Source organism: Chelonoidis abingdonii, chromosome 1 (genome assembly GCF_003597395.2).
Source record: "Chelonoidis abingdonii isolate Lonesome George chromosome 1, CheloAbing_2.0, whole genome shotgun sequence".
NCBI lineage: Eukaryota > Metazoa > Chordata > Testudines > Testudinidae > Chelonoidis > Chelonoidis abingdonii.
Genome location: NC_133769.1, coordinates 135,254,833 through 135,273,668, shown reverse-complemented (window position 1 = coordinate 135,273,668; position 18,836 = coordinate 135,254,833). Strand labels below are relative to the sequence as shown.

Sequence of the window (18,836 nt, the reverse complement as noted above, 5' to 3'; positions counted from 1 at the left end):
GATGCACCACTCATTAAAACTGGATACAATTTTTAAAAATATTTTATTTTTAAACCATTAAGGCAAAACCATAGCTTTAAATTAACCATCTTTACATTCATCAGTCTTACAGTATGACTTTAAGCGCATATGGTTCTTACAAATCATGACACACTCACTAATCAGCCCAATCCCTTATTCTTAAGGAGAGAAAAATCAAAATGTAAAATAAAAATTAGAAAAAAATAACTCAATTTACAGGCCTGTTTCCAGTCTGTTGATTTTAAAACAAATATTCAGAACCCATTATATTTAGTAATTAAATTTTTTTTTGTCATTGCTTGTAGAAGTGCAAAAGACCTCTTAACTTTGTCTTTTCTACAAGTCCCTGTGTTACCAGGGCTTTCTATTCCCTCTTAAAACATCACCTGCACCGTTGTGACTAAAAAGTAATACGGGATTTAACCTGAGTTACTGATACTTTACAGGAAGACAATCGCTCCATGAGAACTATTTTTGACTCCTCCCCACTTAGCAATATCTGCTTCTGACAAGTTTGATACATTTTTCACTACACTTTTGTACATTTAACACAAGTAAAAGACACACAGGAACAGTATGACAGACAACTGGAAACCCTGACATAAAATGGTTAACTCAGCACAAATATAGATATAAAAAACACTTATGACCCCCCACAGGTTAGGATTTTAATGGCAGCATTGACAAAAAAAGTGATAATTTTTTTGTGCCACGTTGGATACTATGGGTCATTCTAAAAAAATTAAAATGAACACCGCTATGCAAGTACCTTGGTGTGTTACTTTAATAAAAAGAATTCAATAGCTGTTTCTGCTCCCATTTCACTACTTATAATCTTCAATATAGATCCTTTGAGAAGTCAATAAAACTGATCTTTACTGTTTGACAATGTTTCTTTTGTGAAATCAGTAATATTACAACTTTGACTATTTCTCTGTAATTACCAAGGAAATAAATCAAGGCTTAAATGCTCTCTTCCACTTCTGCAAGCTAAGGGGAATACTTAGTAGCTGTCTGTGGATCAAAGACATAGAGATGGAATCCTCGGTCATCTGCATGCTCCCCTCACACACGCACCCTGTGAGAATCAACTCCAGGAGTGGGAATGCATGAAAGCCTCTTTCCATGGCATCATTCTCCCCTTAACCCATTCAGTTAATGCTGGCTGGTTGAGCATTAGCCACCCTGATTAATAAAAGCTTCCTGAGTAGAAATGCTGGGGAATGTTGGCAATGTGGGGGGCGGGGGGAGGAGGAAGGGAGGAGAGGAGAGGGAGGGAACATGGCATCAAGACTAGTTAATACCCATTCTGCTTTACTGTGGAAAGCAGGCGGCAGTATGAAGAGATGGGGCCTCCATGAAGGCAGTCCTGGCTTCCATGTGGAAAAATATACCTATGCTATGTAAATATGTCAGCGGTATTAAAGTACAGCTATGATTTATTTGAAGTTGACTTGTATACAAATCCAGCAATTTTGTTACAGAAATCTTCTTACAAAGCCAAGTTAGGGAAAAACAAATAAGCAGATAGTGGATACTTTTGTTGAACTCATACAGGGCCGCCCTGGGGGGGCGGGGAGGCAAGTGGGGCAATTTGCCCCAGGCCCTGCTGGGGCCCCCACGAGAATATAGTATTCTATAGTATTGCAATTTTTTTTTTTTTTTTTTTTTAGAAGGGGCCCCTGAAATTGCTTTGCCCCAGGCCCCCTGAATCCTCTGGGCAGTCCTGAACTCATATGCAGTCAATTAGGATGCCCCATTTGCTTACTGTCAGTGTTTCAGCTGGTTAACATTGTTCCAAACCCATGTACTGTAGCCTTCGGGAGGTAAACACATATCAAGAGGAGCATATACTCCAAAATGCTTAAATTACATTAAATAAATTGGGCCAAATCTTGCAGTCCTTACTCAGGGCCAGTCCTGCAACTAATATTCCTGTGAGTAGTCATTACTTAGGCAAGTAGTCCCAATCGGTACAGGCCTCTCACATTGTTGAGGATTGGGACCTTGGTGTTTACCTTGGCAAATCAGCAAGACTGAAGGATTTGGCCCTGTGTCTTCAGCATTATACTTCTCCCTGCAATTGTGATCTCACAGGCAGACAAATTTAAGAAAGGTAAAAGAGGCCAGGATTGAAATAGATTAAGAAACTGAAAGAAGCCTTAATAAAACTATTAAACACATGGATATTGCTTAGAAAAGCATATTGCCCCTGGGATGATTTTTGTTAACAGGAAACACATCTATTATACAGTTGCAGTATAACATGACATAGCTGATGTAGCTCTTCGCAGGTTTTACTTTACTGCTGCCCCAGACCGTTAATCCAGTGCAGAAAAAATAGATCATCAAAAGAAAACATAGTACATCTTTTACAAATAAGTTCTTAATAGAAATTTGACACATCAATGAACACAGAGAACTTGGATGATAATATATCATCTACAATTTTAAAGTTGCACCAACATTATAAGATGTGATATTACATACTGCAAACAAAACAGCAACAAATTAAATCATGGCTAGAACAATTAGAACATATTGTGCTTGTCCTGGGTGTCATTTTTTAATTCTTCAGAATAAAATTTAACTATTACAAATAATTAACTTAGTGTCTATGGCCTGATCCTGCATCAGGATTTGCTAGAAGAGATCCATGCAAACATGGAATTTTACCTTAGTCACAGGATGCAGATTCAGGGCCTGTATACAGATTGTTTTAGTCTATATCAAAAGCAGTGGTTTTCAACCTCCCTGGGGTCTGCAGACTATGTCTAAGGGATCTGCGAAACGTTGTCTTTATCATAGAACATGGTTTTCAACTTGTGGGTCCGCAGACTATGGCTGGGGGTCCGCAGCCACTGGGGGTCCGCAGACTATGGCTAAGATTTCCAAAGAGGTCCATACCTCCATTTAAAAATGTTTAGGGGTCTGCAAATTAAAAAAAGGTTGAAAACCACTGATCTAAAGTCATAGGAAACAAGGAATGTTCCTATAGAAAAATTAAACGACTTCCAAGTAATTGCATATTTTAATTATTACTTAGTTTTCACTGTATAGTCAAATAGTTACATATTTTGAAATATCTAAGAAATCATAGTTCAACCTCATTATTTTTTATATAAACAAACAATAGGACAGCTTTATTCCTGTAAAGCCAAAAATCAACTTCTCACAAAATTTAAGTATAAATTATGAGAGAAACATAGGTCTACAGGAATTACATAGAAATGACCTCTCTTTAATTACAAGCCTAGTAGGAAAACTAAAGTACTGCAGTGCATGGAAAGATGAAAGTGGTTCTGAAGTCCACCCTACGCCTTGGACAGTTTGAGCCCCAACCCTTAATTATGTTAACTAAAAATTTACAGCTACAGTTTATCCTGTGCCAGACTTACTTATATCAAAAGAGAAATGAAAGGAAGTCTACATTCTACATACAAATATTTTAAAACCTTGTTTACAACCGCAAATGCTCACACACGGATGTCTCAAAGTTTTGCACAACACTTGCCCTCCACCGCCCTGTGAACTACACTTTAGAGCAATGAGGTGCTCCAAGTGATGCCTCATCAGCTAAATTAGTAATGGAGCAGCTGAATTCTATAAGGAGACTGAGTAGTATAAGGAAGCTACTCATGAGTGTTCTCTCTTTGGGAAGACTTGAGATCTCCACAGATTAGAAAGGATCCTACATGAGGAAGAGCAAGGGGGAAACACTGAGCTGGGGCTTGGAAGTAGTAGGGAGAAGCCTGAGGGAAACTATCAGGGAAGAGGGACAGTAGAAATCCTATTAGCTCTGCAAAGAGCACTGGTGGGTGCCTCTGGACAGGATGGACCTGCAGCATGTGGGGAGTGAGTAGGAAGGTGGAAAGTCCTTTGAAAAGGAGTAAGTTTGTGGGGAGGGAATAGCCGACGCAGGCAATTTGGAACAAGAGACTGATAACCCCAGTGTGGATGGGGAACAGCAGCCAATGCTGAGGTGGCAGGGTGGCTCAAAACTGTTTCTCGGTAAGAGAAGAACAAGAGTCCAGAGAGACAAACTATTGGCTGGGACTGCGTTAGTTTCTGTTTTATTATAGGAACCCTCTGGATGAGAGTTCTAAAAATGGTAGAAGTCTGGCTCAGGACTGATTTATACAGATGGAGTGGAAACTGAGGCAAAGTCCAGGGCAAGAGAGCATGACACAGTCCTTTATATAGTTTGTGGCAATTAAGTCCAAACAGATTAATAGCATCCTTAACTTGAGACCTTGTGCCTTCTACTCATACAAGTATTCACTTTGTGACTAAGGGTTTGCAAATCAGGTCCATAATGTTTCACTTAAATAATTCACATATTTTCTTTAAAGTTTTTGCAGTATAATTTACTAAAAGTTTATCTTGCAAATATATTTGTATATTTTACATATGGAAGTTTAAAGAAACACTATCACATTCAGTTTAAAAACAAAAGATAAAACTGAACAATACCAGTAATCTTAGTTCAGACCTCCATATTGTAAATTTGACCACTCAATACCTGAGGGTTAACAAACTTGATTAAACAGATGATATTCAAATTTGAATGTGGTTATTAAAATAGCACTGAGGTACAGGCAAGCCTCATATTGTGCCTTCCAATTCAACAAGCCTTTAATAAAGGATTATCGCTTTGAATGAAGTACTAGTTTTATGACATACTCAACAATTCATGAATTTTATTATAAAATAGTACAATGGCTGTAAGTGCATTTAAATAACTGCTGATTTTTTCTTCTTTGAAAACTTTGAGATAGAAGCTTTGGGACTGAAAATTAAGGGACAAACTGAGCTGAAATGGAAGAGGATCAGAATTAATTTAGGTAGCTACAATGCAATCTTCTCCAGCTGCTTTGTCTAAGGGTATGTCTATACTACAGGATTATTCCGATTTTACATAAACCGGTTTTGTAAAACAGATTGTATAAAGTCGAGTGCACGCGGCCACACTAAGCACATTAATTCGGTAGTGTGCGTCCATGTACCGAGGCTAGCGTCAATTTCTGGAGCGTTGCACTGTGGGTAGCTATCCCATAGTTCCTGCAGTCAAGAAACGATTTTTTTCCCTTTTCTTTCATAGGGTGGGGGTGGGGGGTAAATTGATACATATACCCTGAAACACCCTGGACAATGTGTTTGACCCTACAGGGCATTCGGACCTCAGCCAAAACGCAAATGCTTTTCAGAGACTGCGGGGACTGTGGGATAGCTGGAGTCCTCAGTCCCACTCCCCTCCCTCCATGAGCGTCATTTGATTCTTTGGCTTTCCGTTACGCTTGTCACACAGCACTGTGCTGTCGCCTCTGTATCATAGCCTGGAGATTTTTTCAAATGCTCTCTATTTTCATCTTCTGTAAGGAGCTGTGAAGACAGATTGTCTCCCATACAGCAATCAGATCCAGTATCTCCTGTACAGTCCATGCTGGAGCTCTTTTTGGATTGGGACTGCATCGCCACCCGTGCTGATCAGAGCTCCATGCTGGGCAAACAGGAAATGAAATTCAAAAGTTCGCAGGCCTTTCCTGTTTACCTGGCCAGTGCATCCAAGTTTGGATTGCTGGCCAGAGCAGTCACAATGGTGCACTGTGGGATACGCCCGGAGGCCAATACCATCGATTTGCGGCCACACTAACCCTAATCCGATATGGTAATACCGATTTCAGCGCTACTCTCTTCATCAGGGAGGAGTACAGAAACCAGTTTAAAGAGTCCTTTATATCGATATAAAGGGCCTCATTGTGTGGATGGGTTCAGCGTATTAAATCGGTTTAATGCTGCTAAAATCGGTTTAAACGTGTAGTGTAGACCAGGCCAAAGACTTCTTACTGTAAAGCTGTCCATTAGAAATGAAAGACCACTCAGAAATGCTAGTTCAGTGTGGGACCTAATTCTAGCAATGAGTAAATCTTCACAGATTTAGTATTTAAGATAAACACATGTTTAGATGCTTATCTTAAGCCCCTGAGTTTACAAACTTGTGTTAGAAATCTCTGGTACAATTGCTGGTATTTCCTAAATCTGTTTGGGCCAGAAATAGTGCAAACATAAGCTCTTTGGCAGCATTTCGACATTTTAGCAGCTGGTTGGAACCAGAAACCCAAAGGCACAGGAAAATGAAAATTAAGGCATTTTTAAATGCCAAAAAAGTTCAGTTTGAGTAAATGGAAAAAACATTCTGATTGGTTGTCATTTTAATTTTAGCGCATTTAAAATAGAGATGGGCTCCTGAAATTAAGGGATATGTTGGTATCCACAAGTAACTTCATTTGTATTAATGAGGGTTGCATGCACGCACTTTGAAATTAGAATAAAGCTTTGAATAGAATAACCAAATGAATTAAAATTAAGGTTATACAATTTCCCCTAGAACTTGCTGCTAGTCAGAGTAATGATATACCAAACAGGCCAGCAAGTGTGTAACAGTGTTCTCTTTGAAATAAGACCACTCTTTCTTGTATAGAATTGATTTTTTTTTTTCAAAAAAACCCTGAAGGTTGGATGATTTGACTCCTTTGTGCATGATGAAAGTTGCTCAGGAATCTGTTAGCACTTAGTCCAAACTGTAAACTTTCACAAAAGCAGCCATCTTGAAAATCTAATTTGTTAGTGTCTATTGTGATAATCTGTTGAGGTAGCTGAGCTAAATCTGTGAAAAATTTAATGCTAAAATAAATTCTGTATACCAATGCTAAATTTACAGTTGAGATTATTGTTCTGTGCCTTGTATTCTCTGGAGGCAGTATAGTTATCTCTGTAGTGCACTCAGTGGAATCTCCCAGAATTTTAGGATCTGTTAACATCTTGTTCAAGTTTCTGTAACCCCTAGACAAATACTTTTTGTGCATATATTTTAAATGTTAATTTTAATTGTAGCTCTTTAAAACACTCATCAAAATTCAAATGGTTATGGAAACTAGTCAAAACATTAGCCGGTCTTGAAATGCGACTGCTGTCTTTTCCTATTTAAAAACTTTTAGATGTTTGATGAATGAATTTCTAGATCAGGAACTTTGCTGACAAAGAAAGATCCTAGCTGAACTGCAAAGAGGCTCTGGATGTGTGCCATTGCTACCACTGTCATCAGGTTCACACCAAGTGTGCTGTTCACTGTTACACACGTGGGTGCTGCATACATCAAGAATGCTGAAAGCGATGCCAACAGCTGTAGAGACCATCAGTAGGGGTAGCACTATTGGTGTTAAGTGTGAAAGTACATAGACATGGGTGCTGACATACTCAGATGCTTGTAGTCATAGCATATACAAGTGGAGGTGGGACAGTGTACTGCCTCATCTGGGGAGATGGGGTGTGTACAGCTGCTGTTTAACTAAACAAGAGCACTAGGGAGTTTAATAGGTTCTGCTTCACCTTTGTATTTAGTATCAGATAAAGAGGCACCAGGAAGACCAAGGTTTATGAAAGACTGAAGGAAAATGAGATGGTTTCATTCAGCAGATGAGGTGAGTGGACAAAACAAAGAAGTCTCCTTAACTACCAGGCAGCAAGGAAGTAACGGTTAGGGCTCCTAACAGAGCAGGTATTCATAATGGCTGACGGTCAAAGACTTAATTATGGGGACTACTATTAGTCAAACACGAGGCATGCACCTAAAACTGAGTCAGCTGCATCACATCCCCATACAGAATAAGCATTCTGAAGGTTTGAGTTCTGAGGAACAAATACTTTAATTTAAGCTTTATAAACAGTAGTAACTCCATATGCATATCATCTACCTGCTGAGTCAATTCTAGCACTGCATTGAAGTCTCTCTCTCTAGAAAGTGCTGTCCTTGCTCAACCATCCTGGCAACAAAACATCACATTTTATCCCAAATGGCAAAACCAAAAATTCATCATTCACTGTAACAGTTATTCATTCTGGGCCAAACCTACCTCCCTTTCAATGGAAGAACAGCAACTTAAAGTCAGTGGAATCACTGTGATTCTTCTGTACTGCACGCATTCTGGACAGCACTGAACTTTACTCCACACTGGCTTCCTCCAAAGCAGCACAGACTAGTGGCTGGTGGTAGAAATGGTGGGGAATGGGCAAGGGTATAGCCAGTGTTACAATGATTATGTGGCTCCACCAGTCTAATCACCTGCATGGAGAAAAGTGGGTATAATGGGTGCTGCTCAATAAGATAAGAATGCTGCCCTCCCTGACTCCCATGGACATTTACCTGAGCAAGGTTTGTTTATTTAAGGCCTGTGCAAAGGTCCAGAATTTGAACCTATATGAAAGTTGGAAACAAACAGGGACAGTGTACTGGAAATGTAATAAACCCAGAACAAGTCTGAATTAAATTTCCAGAAGGACAGATAATAATAGGAAGTTGAAATATTTTAAAAGATCCAGAGTATTTAGGTCCATACTTAACTTGAGAAGTCAAATACTGGCAACTCTTATGGTTTCATTATGAGTCTTGCAATATTTGATATTTTATATAAAGCCCCATCTTCTGGAAAGAAATGATTATGTGAGAATCTCAGCCTTCATTTAAGTTTCTATCCCTCATTCTTGGGAGTAAAGTTTGAAAATGTGACCTAGAAGCCCCTAAAACACCTCCTGCTCCAAAATCCAAGACAGTGATATATCTTATAGTTTTTAAGCCAACCTCAATTTTTTAGCATCTAATTCATGAACTTTGCAGTTGGCAATGGGAAACATTTTTAATAGCAGAAAGTACCATTGCTGAAATCCTCTCATTTTTCTCAAGAGTCACAGTGTACTGCAATAATACATAAAAGCAGATCATTTCTCAATCCACTATTTTCTGATAAAACTTGAAAATCTATCATCAAATTGAATAGATAAGGTAGGTGTCCTATAGCCATACTTTTCACTGCTGCTGGTTGTGAAAAAAGAAAAAATGGTGGATAGGAAAGGTAGCATGTATGCCATCATTTTGTGTATATGCATTCTTTACTTTTCCCCTCCCCCAGACCAAGGCACCAGTTTGAACTGTGTGTGCCTAAGAAGTTACATAAGCACAGAAACTGGCATAGATTCTAAGCACACTGATGGAAGTACAGATACTTTGTTTTTAACACTTGCAATGTGTAAGCTGAAAAAAAAATCACTCTAATCTCACTCAATATGTAAAGCTCAAATGACAAAAGCCTAACTGTACCAACAAGTCTCTAGCAGAAACAAGTTCTATGATGAAAACAGAGATCGCTGTCCTGTGTTCTGGGATTTATCAAGCCTTACTCCCAAGTTGATTCTGTTAGTGAAGTTTTATGATTCTGAGGCCTTGAAACGAGGCTACAGTAAAGCAGGCATGAAAACTGACCCTTTTTCAGCCACAGAAAGTAAAGTATTATCAAAATTGGCTGTCAAGATCATTGTTTTAACACCCCATAAAAAAAGATCAACAGAGAAACTCTCGGGGTAAAAAGGAAAAGATAGGATAAGAGAGCAGGAGACTGTCTTTAATATATTAAATGTTACTCCCAAAAGAAACTCATGGCTAGCAGTTGTTTTCATTCTTTATACAGTAGTCTCTGAAAAGTGGCATGATGGAGTTCCATGTCTATTATGTTTCAATGATTTTCAGATTAAATGTGCTCAGTTTACTGTAACATGATTGTTCTAACGGCCAGTCCTGCAGACAACATGGACATAAACTCAAGCTGTGTTATTCTGGCTTACATCACCAGTAAGAACTACACTGTGGCTCAGATTCTGCCCTCAATTCATGAAACAATTTTCTCCAAGCTGTGCCCTCTTCCTTTACAACCATGCAATCAGTGTCTACAAATTCTGCTTTCTGTACTTGTCTCCAGTGTGCTAGAGTAAAAGGAGGGCAGAATATAGTGTGTTTGGATTTAGTTAATAGTTCTGTTGACAATGTATAAGGAGGAACAGAAGGCATTTCACTCAGCTGGATTGGCAGAGAATGTAAATTAATATTTTTTATCAGAACAGTAAATATGTATGACTTTGAATACATATTGGGTGCAGATCTGTTAAGAATAAAGGTGCCATGTTTATACAATCATTTTTCAGAGTAGACCACCACCTGAAGCTATTGTATTCTGAAGATCTGGAATTCAGCTTCCTTAGGGCAAGAATCAGACTTCTGAGTGACTCCCCAAGTCCTGCTAATTCAAAATGGCATTTAAAGTAAAAATTTCACCTTCAGCAATTAAGACTTCTCCAAGATGCACACAATATACTACATCTCCACCCAAAAGGGACTTTCGCCTAGTTTCATTAGAACACTTTTGAAAAAGCATTCCCCCATTGTAAAGTACAATTCACCAACAAGCATCTTGCTAAGATATCTTTGACGTATTTTATAGAGTCTTACAGTTTACGGCCAGAAAGGACCACTAGATCAACTAGTCTGACCTCCTGTATATCAGAGAACACCAGCACGACCCAGGATCCACACACTGATACTTTGGTTGGTCTAATTTTGATAATTGGGTATTACCTCCCATGGGAGACTAGACTATTACGTGCCATAGGCAGAGAATAGAAGGGACCAAGGTGCACCAGTGCCCAAGGCTCCTGCAGTGGCAGGGAAGTGATTATGTGAGTTACACTATGATAATCCTTTAACTTTTTTTTAAAGACTTTTTTTAAAAGGCTAATCCTAAAGTTACTTAAGTAGTACCATTCCTCTCATAATTCAGACAGCAACAAAGTAAATATATCTTTCAAATAAATATACCTGTGCATGTATAGTTATACCCAGCCACTTGATACATCTAGCCTGACTACTGTTTGAGAAAAAATTTGAAAGTGCTAGTTGGTTCTCAGTAATGAACAGGAGAGTATTTAAACCAAGAGTACATAATCTATAGAAGATAGTGCACGTATATTGAACACATTTTGCCCTATCTGGTAAATTAATGCTTAATGACTAGCCCAATGCAGAATATAATTTTGATCAATCAAGGTCTATTTGTTAGTTAACAGATTCAGATTTGTTAAATATCTACTTGTTCAGTACATACACATTCTCGCTAACCCTCAAATTTCAAACTAACCAAAGCTTCTTATGAGCAAATTCATGAGCACTATGTAATTTCTATAAAGTACTTAAAAAACCCACGACAAAAGAAGTATGACATTCCAGTTATCTACAATTTAGATTTTTCATGTTCTGGAATTCAGCATAGCAGATAATTGTACAAAGTAATTTTTCTCCCATCTATTATTAATATTGCTCTTGGTTTTAAATACCGTGGAAAAAATTACAAAAAACCCTTAATACATATCGCTGTAGATTTCTTGTAATAAAGGATGCAAGAGTGCATCAGATTCAGTCTTTTTAATTATCTGAACAAGCTGAGCATGCTCTGTGACAAGCTGTCGGAGGTCAGCCATTTTCTGGAGGAGTTTTGGGAAGAGGAAGATGTCATCAGGATGGTTGTTTTGCAAGTGAAGTTTTAGTACATGCACAATGCCCTCCTGCATCTTTTCAATGTATTCTACATTTACAAGACCAGGACGATCTGCTCTCAAAACAAACAAAAGAATACACGTCATATAATCTTACCATTGTTGACATTTTATCCACATGTAAGGCCTGCTCCAGGCGTCCACTGAAGACAATGACATTATTCCAATCAACACCAATGATTTTGGATCAGGGACAAAGTAAAATCTTGTCATTAGTGAACTTCTGAAACACAACTGAATAGCTATGGAATACTCTCTCAGGGAGTACTGGTACAGACTGACTATATTAAATAAATAAATAGATTCTCATGACTTTTGCCAATGTTATTTCAAGATGGGCTGAAGAGAGAATTCTCCATGTGACTCTCAAACCTTCTGCTGTAGTACAGTGGACATGTCTAGCCTGGATATCTGATCTTATGTTCTCTACATGAAGGTTGTGGGGTCTCCAACCCAAATCAGAAGGATGAATAAGATTAAGCATTTGCGTATTTTTAGTACGCTCTTTGGAACAGGGGAAGATATTTTACTGTGTTACTACAGTGTCAAAACACATCGAGTCACCAATCTAGCTTGGTACTGGATAGGTATCACCACAGTGCAATTAATCACAGAGGAGGCTGGCAACACCACTTATTATTAAAATTATGAGAGACTTCCCATTATCAGAACATGTTTTCAGTTGCTCATAACTGACAAATATGTGGGCTGAAATTTTCCATGCCAGGTGTGTACCTCAGGCTGGAACTTCAGCGGTTTCTAAATATGAGGCTGCGAAAAACATATGTTGTCCATGCTAAAAATTTTTTTTTCTTCTTTGGAAAGATATTGCACACCTGTGCTTTGGAACAGGGATTTTAAATTTGGCAAATGAAAGGGAGGCCTTTGTATTAGGATTTTGGAGAAGGGGAGATGGATCTGATGAGAAGCCTTGGTACACAGGGACAACTGGGACTGTTTGGGCAAACAGACTCGGACAAGGCGCCTCGGAGAGGGAGAGTGACAATAAAATTGGAGAAGGAGCCTGGGTAGGGAAATTTGAACTAGGAGCATCAACAGGAGGCTGTGGTGGGGGAAAGACTGATTAGATGATGAGCTGGCAGAGGTCGTAAGGAGGGGGTAGGGTATGGGGACTGGGTATGGATGCTGCAGGTGACTGGGATGGTGAGTCCAGAAGGGCAAGACTACCATTTGCTGGGCAAGGATACACCTCAGGAGTGAAGACAGACTGGCTAGGAGAGGACAGGAATGGGACAAGGAGTCCGGGATGGGTGTAAGCATTCTAATTAGGCTTGGAAAGCTCAGACTTTTATCAGGAAATTTGGATTTCACCATGCAGACATGAAAAAAAAATATTTCCATTGATGATAATCCAAATTTTCAGGCAGGCAGAGCAAGAAAAATGTTGCCCAATAACTTAAGAGTTTGATTTAAGGATATTTATTCTGTATATTTTGACATGTGATGTTGACAATGTGTGTTTTATCTGGGGCTGTCAATTAATAGCAATTAACTTACGCGATTAACTCAAAAAATTAACAGCGATTTAAAAAATTAATTGCGATTAATCACACTGTTAAACAATAGAATACCAATTGAAATTTATTACATATTTTTGAATGTTTTTCTACATTTTCAAATATATTGATTTCTATTGCAACACATATTACAAAGTGTACAGTGCTCACTTTATATTATTTTTGATCATTTTTACAGTGCAAATATTTGTAAACAAAATAAATATTTTTCAATTCACCTCATGCAAATACTGTAGTGCGATCTCTTCATTGTGAAAGTGTAACTTTCTTTGCTACATAACTGCACTCAAAAACAAAACAATGTAAAATTTTAGAGCCTACAAGGCCACTCAGTCCTACTTCTTGTTCAGCCAATTAATAAGACAAACAAGTTTGTTAACATCTACAGGAGATACTGCTGACTGCTTCTTATTTACAGTGTCACCAGAAAGTGAGAACAGGCATTCACATGGCACTTTTGTAGTCGGCGCTGCAAGATATTTACATGCCGGATATGCTAAACATTCATATGTCCCTTCATGCTTCAACCACCAATCCAGAGGACATGCTTCCATGTTGATAATGCTCATAAAAAAAATAATGTGTTAATTAAATTTGAGACTGAACTCCTTGGGGGAGAACTGTATGTGTCCTGTTCTGTTTTACCATCATTCTGCCATATATTTCGTGTTATAGCAATCTCAGATGATGACCCAGCGCATGTTCGTTTTAAGAACACTTTCACAGCAGATTTGACAAAATGCAAAGAAGGTACCAATGTGAGATTTCTAAGGATAGATACAGCACTCAACCCAAGGTTTAAAAATCTGAAGTGCCTTCCAAAATCTGAGAAAGATGAGGTATGGAGCATGCTTTCAGAAGTCTTAAAAGAGCATCACTCCGATGTGGAAACTACAGAACCCGAACCACCAAAAAAGAAAATCAACCCTCTGCTTGTGGCATCTGACTGAAATGTAAGAAAACACGTCAGTCTGCTCTGCTTGTATTATTATCGAGCGGAACCTGTCATCAGCATGGACACATCTCCCTGGAATGGTGGTTGAAACATGAAGGGACATATGAATCTTTAACACATCTGGTACATAAATATCTGCGATGCCAGCTAACAATAGTGCCATGCAAAAGCCTGTTCTCACTTTCAAGTGACGTTATAAACAAGATGCGGGCAGCATTATCTCCTTCAAATTGTAAGCAAACTTGTTTCTCAGCGATTGGTTGAAGTAGACTGAATGGACTTGTAGGTTCTAAAGTTTTATATTGTTTATTTTTTTGAATGCAGTTATGTTTTGTACATAATTCTACATTTGTAAGTTCAACTTTCATTATAAAGAGATTGCACTACAGTACTTGTATTAGGTGAATTGAAATATACTATTCCTTCTGTTTTTACAATGCAAATATTTGTAATAAAAATAAAATAAAGTGAGCACTGTACACTTGTTATTCTGTGTTGTAATTGAAATTAATATATTTTAAAATGTAGAAAACATCCGAAATATTAAATGCTATTTATTATTAACAGTGTGATTAATCGCAATTAATTTTTTAACCACTTGACAGCCCTAGTTTTAACTGTTTAAAGCTTTAACTTTGACTCGAGTGTATTGTTATTAATAATTATTGCCTATGTTGCCTATTATTAAATAATTATTGCCGAGTGTATTGTTATTAAATAATAATTGTGGCAGTCCCCCAACTATGAAAATTGAAAGCGATAAAATAAAAACTATACACATCAAATTATCCATTGAAATTACACCTCTACGGCGAATAACGCTGTCCGCGGGAGCCAAAAAATCTTAATGCATATAGGTAAACTAAGTTATATTGAACTTGCTTTGATCACCGGAGTGCGCAGCCTCATCCCCCTGGAGCACTGCTTTACCACATTATATCCAAATTCATGTATATAGGGTCACATTATATCAGGGTAGTGGTGTATTTAAAAAATAGAAATCTGCCAAGCAATTACGATACTATCTTATCTTACATGATCACATCTTCCCTCCTCACTTTCCTCCCCCCAGGACTCCATCATTCAGTGCATTGTCTGGCTGGTGCTCACTTAATGAGCAGCTATTTAATATTTCGTTTTCTCCTTGTTCTGTGTGTGGCCCCAGGCCTTATTTGCTGCCCATTATGCATACCCTGCCCTGAAGACAGAATTATTAATTTCTTCATGAATTTTTCTGCAGCACTCATCAACACAATATCTGAGCATCTCACAATCATTAATGAATTTATTTTCACAACACCCCTGTGAAATATGGGGATATTATCATCCACATTTTACAGCTGAGGACTGAGGCACACAGAGATTACAGTCAAAAGTATCCACTAATTTTGGGTGCCCAAATTTGAGACACCTAGACCCTGATTGTTCAGTGTAGCTAGAATTATAGAGTGTTTATTATGTTCAAAGCATAGCTTCCTTTTACTTTAATTGCAGCTGTAAGTGCTCAGTTCTTCTGCAGATCAGACCCCAAGGTCTCAAGTCAGGCACACAGGACATGAGGCACACAAACAATTAGTGATTACTTGGGAAAAGACTGGTTTGAGTGACTTGCCAAGCATCACATCAGAACTCTTTGGCAAAGGCAGGGATAGAATCCAGTTCTTCAAGTTAGCAATCAGCTGCCCCAACCATGATACCATCCTCTCTCTTCCCTGACCTTCCATCTCATTCACTACACACCTCCAAAATTCTGTAACAAATAAAGCAGGGCTCCTGCTCTCCTTCGCTACACAGCCCTGCTGCATCTCCAAAGCACTATCCTCTGCACTGAATGGGGCAGGAGTCCTGTGAAAAAAAATGGACTATGTGATCATGTATTAAAAATTGGATCATATTAATATGCACAAGAGGGCTGAATGAGAGTTGCACAGGAATGGACAATTCCAGCATTTTCTAACTTTTGAGTGCTTGAGTTTACAACCTTAATAATGTTTTTTTTAACAGTTGTGTGCAGTAAAAAATAATGTTCACAGGGTATACTGGGCCTTTTGTCCTATAGTAAATGACAGGGGGCGGGGGTGTTTGTGGATTGTACTTAGAGGGTATCAGGTCATAAGCTGCAGTACACTGATGACAGTAAGAAGTTGGGATGTTGGGGCAGAGGTTTTTGGTCTGCACATTAAATAAAAGATGGAAGATGCAGGTTGGGCAAGTGGATTATATGTAGTGAAGGAATTGATGCAGTATATTAAGTATGGGACAGTACAGTGGGATATATTGCTCATTTTGTGAATATTGGGAGAACAGGTGAAAAGGCTGTCCTGTTAATATGGGTGGATGAGGATCCAGAGATGGGAGGGTAGAGTTTGTTGTTTGGAGCACCCTAACTGTGCATTTCCAAATGTTTGTGAGGAGTTTTAAAGTGAAACCTTAACTCTGATTTTTTCCATTCTGTTGATTTTAAATTACATTCTTTTATGCCCCCCAAGTTATTAAATTTAGAGTGTAAACAATGTTGGGCAATGGTTTGTTTGAGGTCGTCGGTGAATCATCTAGAACAGTGGTTCTCAACCTTAACAGACTACTGTACCCCAAGTTTCACCTCACTTAAAAACTATTTACAAAATCAGGCATAAAAAATACAAAGAAGTGTGTCAGCACACTATTACTTCAAATATTGTACTTACATTTCAGTGTACTGCATGTAGAGCAGTAAGAACAAGTAATTGTCCGTATAAAATTTTAGTCTGTACTGACTTCACTAGTGCTTCTTATGTAGCCTGTTGTAAAACTAAGCAAATAACTAGATGAGTTGGTGTACCCCCTGGAAGGCCTCTGCATACCCCTGGTTGAGAACCACTGATCTAGCACAACTTTAAGCCTTATAACATAGAAAGTATTTATAATCTTAACTCAAATTTAAGAATGCTATTTTCTGGAAATAAACATTAAAATTAAAGGTCACTATCCTGCAATATGAAATGCCTGGGCAGAATGCTGTAGCTGCGCAAACCCTTTGATTTCAGTGGGGGGGTCCACTCACATGTACCAGAGAGCAACATCAAAGCCATAACTTTATTGGCCTCTAAGGATGAGATTAGAAGAAACAGGAAAATCTAACTGCACTATCTGTCCCATATTGTTGTATTTCTCTGCCTGTTTCAGAGTTTAGAAATATTTCTTCATGCCCAACCTTATTACCTCAAGGACTGGATACTCTTCACATCCCACTTTCAGAACTAGAAAGCCCCCAGGCACCAATCCAAAAACGTGTTGTAAATGGGCAGACCCTTGTGCAATATATTACAGGATTAAGGCCTTAATGAGCATGTGTCTTGTACCAAACATAATTTAACATGAGACAAACATTGTTAGTGGCAGAACTGAATTGTCATAATTCCATAAACTGCAACAAAATATACTTTTCCATTTTTAATTACTAAATGATGGGAGTGAAATAGTAAATATTACTTCAAAGAACAGATATTCATCTCTTACCTCCACAGCAAATGATAGCAGCTACAAAAAGCGATATGTCACTATCATCCAGCTCCAGTGCATTGAATTTCATTGCAAAATCAAACTTCGGCTCCATAATATCACAAAATGGCTTTCTTAGGCTTTTCAGGAACTCTCGAGTTATAAAGCCGTTTCCATAGGCTACCAGCATCCCATCTTTGTTCATTACAGAAGCTAGCATGGCAAAAATGGCTTCATAAACTCCATATTTTAACAGAGTCACCTGATCATTCAAATCAAGATTTGAGAAGCCAGGAATAGATTTGGCAAATTCAGTAAGTTCTGTTACAGTCTCTACAGATGTACACTGGCAACAATGGAAGATTCGAACTTCTGCTTCCTTGTTCTGGATTCCATTGGCTACCAGTTTTGCCACCAGAGTCTTCTCTGCCATACAGAGTGTTTCCATGTCATGTATAACAAATGGCTATAGAGAAAGGTACCAATTAATCCATTTACAAAATAAATATTTGAGGACTATTTCATTCCCCACACTGATCAGTCTTCAGCCATTAATAAATTCTGAATTAAAAAGGATAAGGACCAGATTAGTAGTACTAATTTGGCATTTATGCAGATGACATCCTGTGATGATTTGACATATCTGTCTATACAGTTTATGAATTCTGGCTGAAATGGTCAAATTGTTCTTATGAAAAACATGATCATGGAATGTCTCTGTGTTAACGTGTATCTGCCATTGCTGATGAACCTATCGTTACAACTCTCCCAGGCCTGGTCTAAATTTAAAAAACTTAGGTTGACATAGCTAAGGCATGCAGGGGTGTGAAAACTCCACACTGTTGAGCACCATAGTTATACCAACCTAACCTTTGGTGTAGATGCAGCTAGGTTGAAGGAATGCCTCTGTTGCTGTAGCTATCATTGCTCTGGGAATGGAATTTCTAGAGCGATGGAAAAACACTGTCACTGTAGCCTGCCAAACCATAGCTATGCCACTATAGCACAGCCATGGCCCCAGGCTAGAAACAATGGACAGTAGTTAACATTAATGACCGTGCTCTGACTGATCAATAGATATACTAAGGAGGTTGGCTGGAGTGGGGACAAATCACTTCCCCTAGCTCATCTGTAAGGAGTAAAGGGCTTGGAGAATGTAAAATTACCAGTAGCAGGACATAAGAACCAGCGACTGGTGGTGGAACATATGAACTTGAGGGACTTGCAGAGCCATCTAGGAAACTTTGGGCTGGAGACAGAGGAAACGTCCGGCATGCTTTCATAGGGGGAGCAAGGGGGTGTAGCTATGCAACCAACCAAGATTAGAGAAACCAAGCTGACCTATGGAGGGAGAGACTCTATAAATCAGAAATCAAGCCATGAGCTGCAGAAGGAGGATCTTGGAC

The 18,836-nt window shown here is 38.5% G+C and overlaps 1 protein-coding gene across 1 annotated transcript in view; it reads right to left on the bottom strand.

Moving 5' to 3' along the window:
* Positions 1-26: 26 nt before the first annotated feature.
* The window catches only part of PPARA (peroxisome proliferator activated receptor alpha), a 45,596-nt gene continuing 26,786 nt past the window's right edge, over positions 27-18,836 (bottom strand). The window contains 2 exon segments of the mRNA XM_075070475.1: positions 27-11,510; positions 17,449-17,896. Of these exon segments, the coding sequence (XP_074926576.1) occupies positions 11,263-11,510; positions 17,449-17,896 (696 nt within the window). The 3' untranslated portion in view covers positions 27-11,262.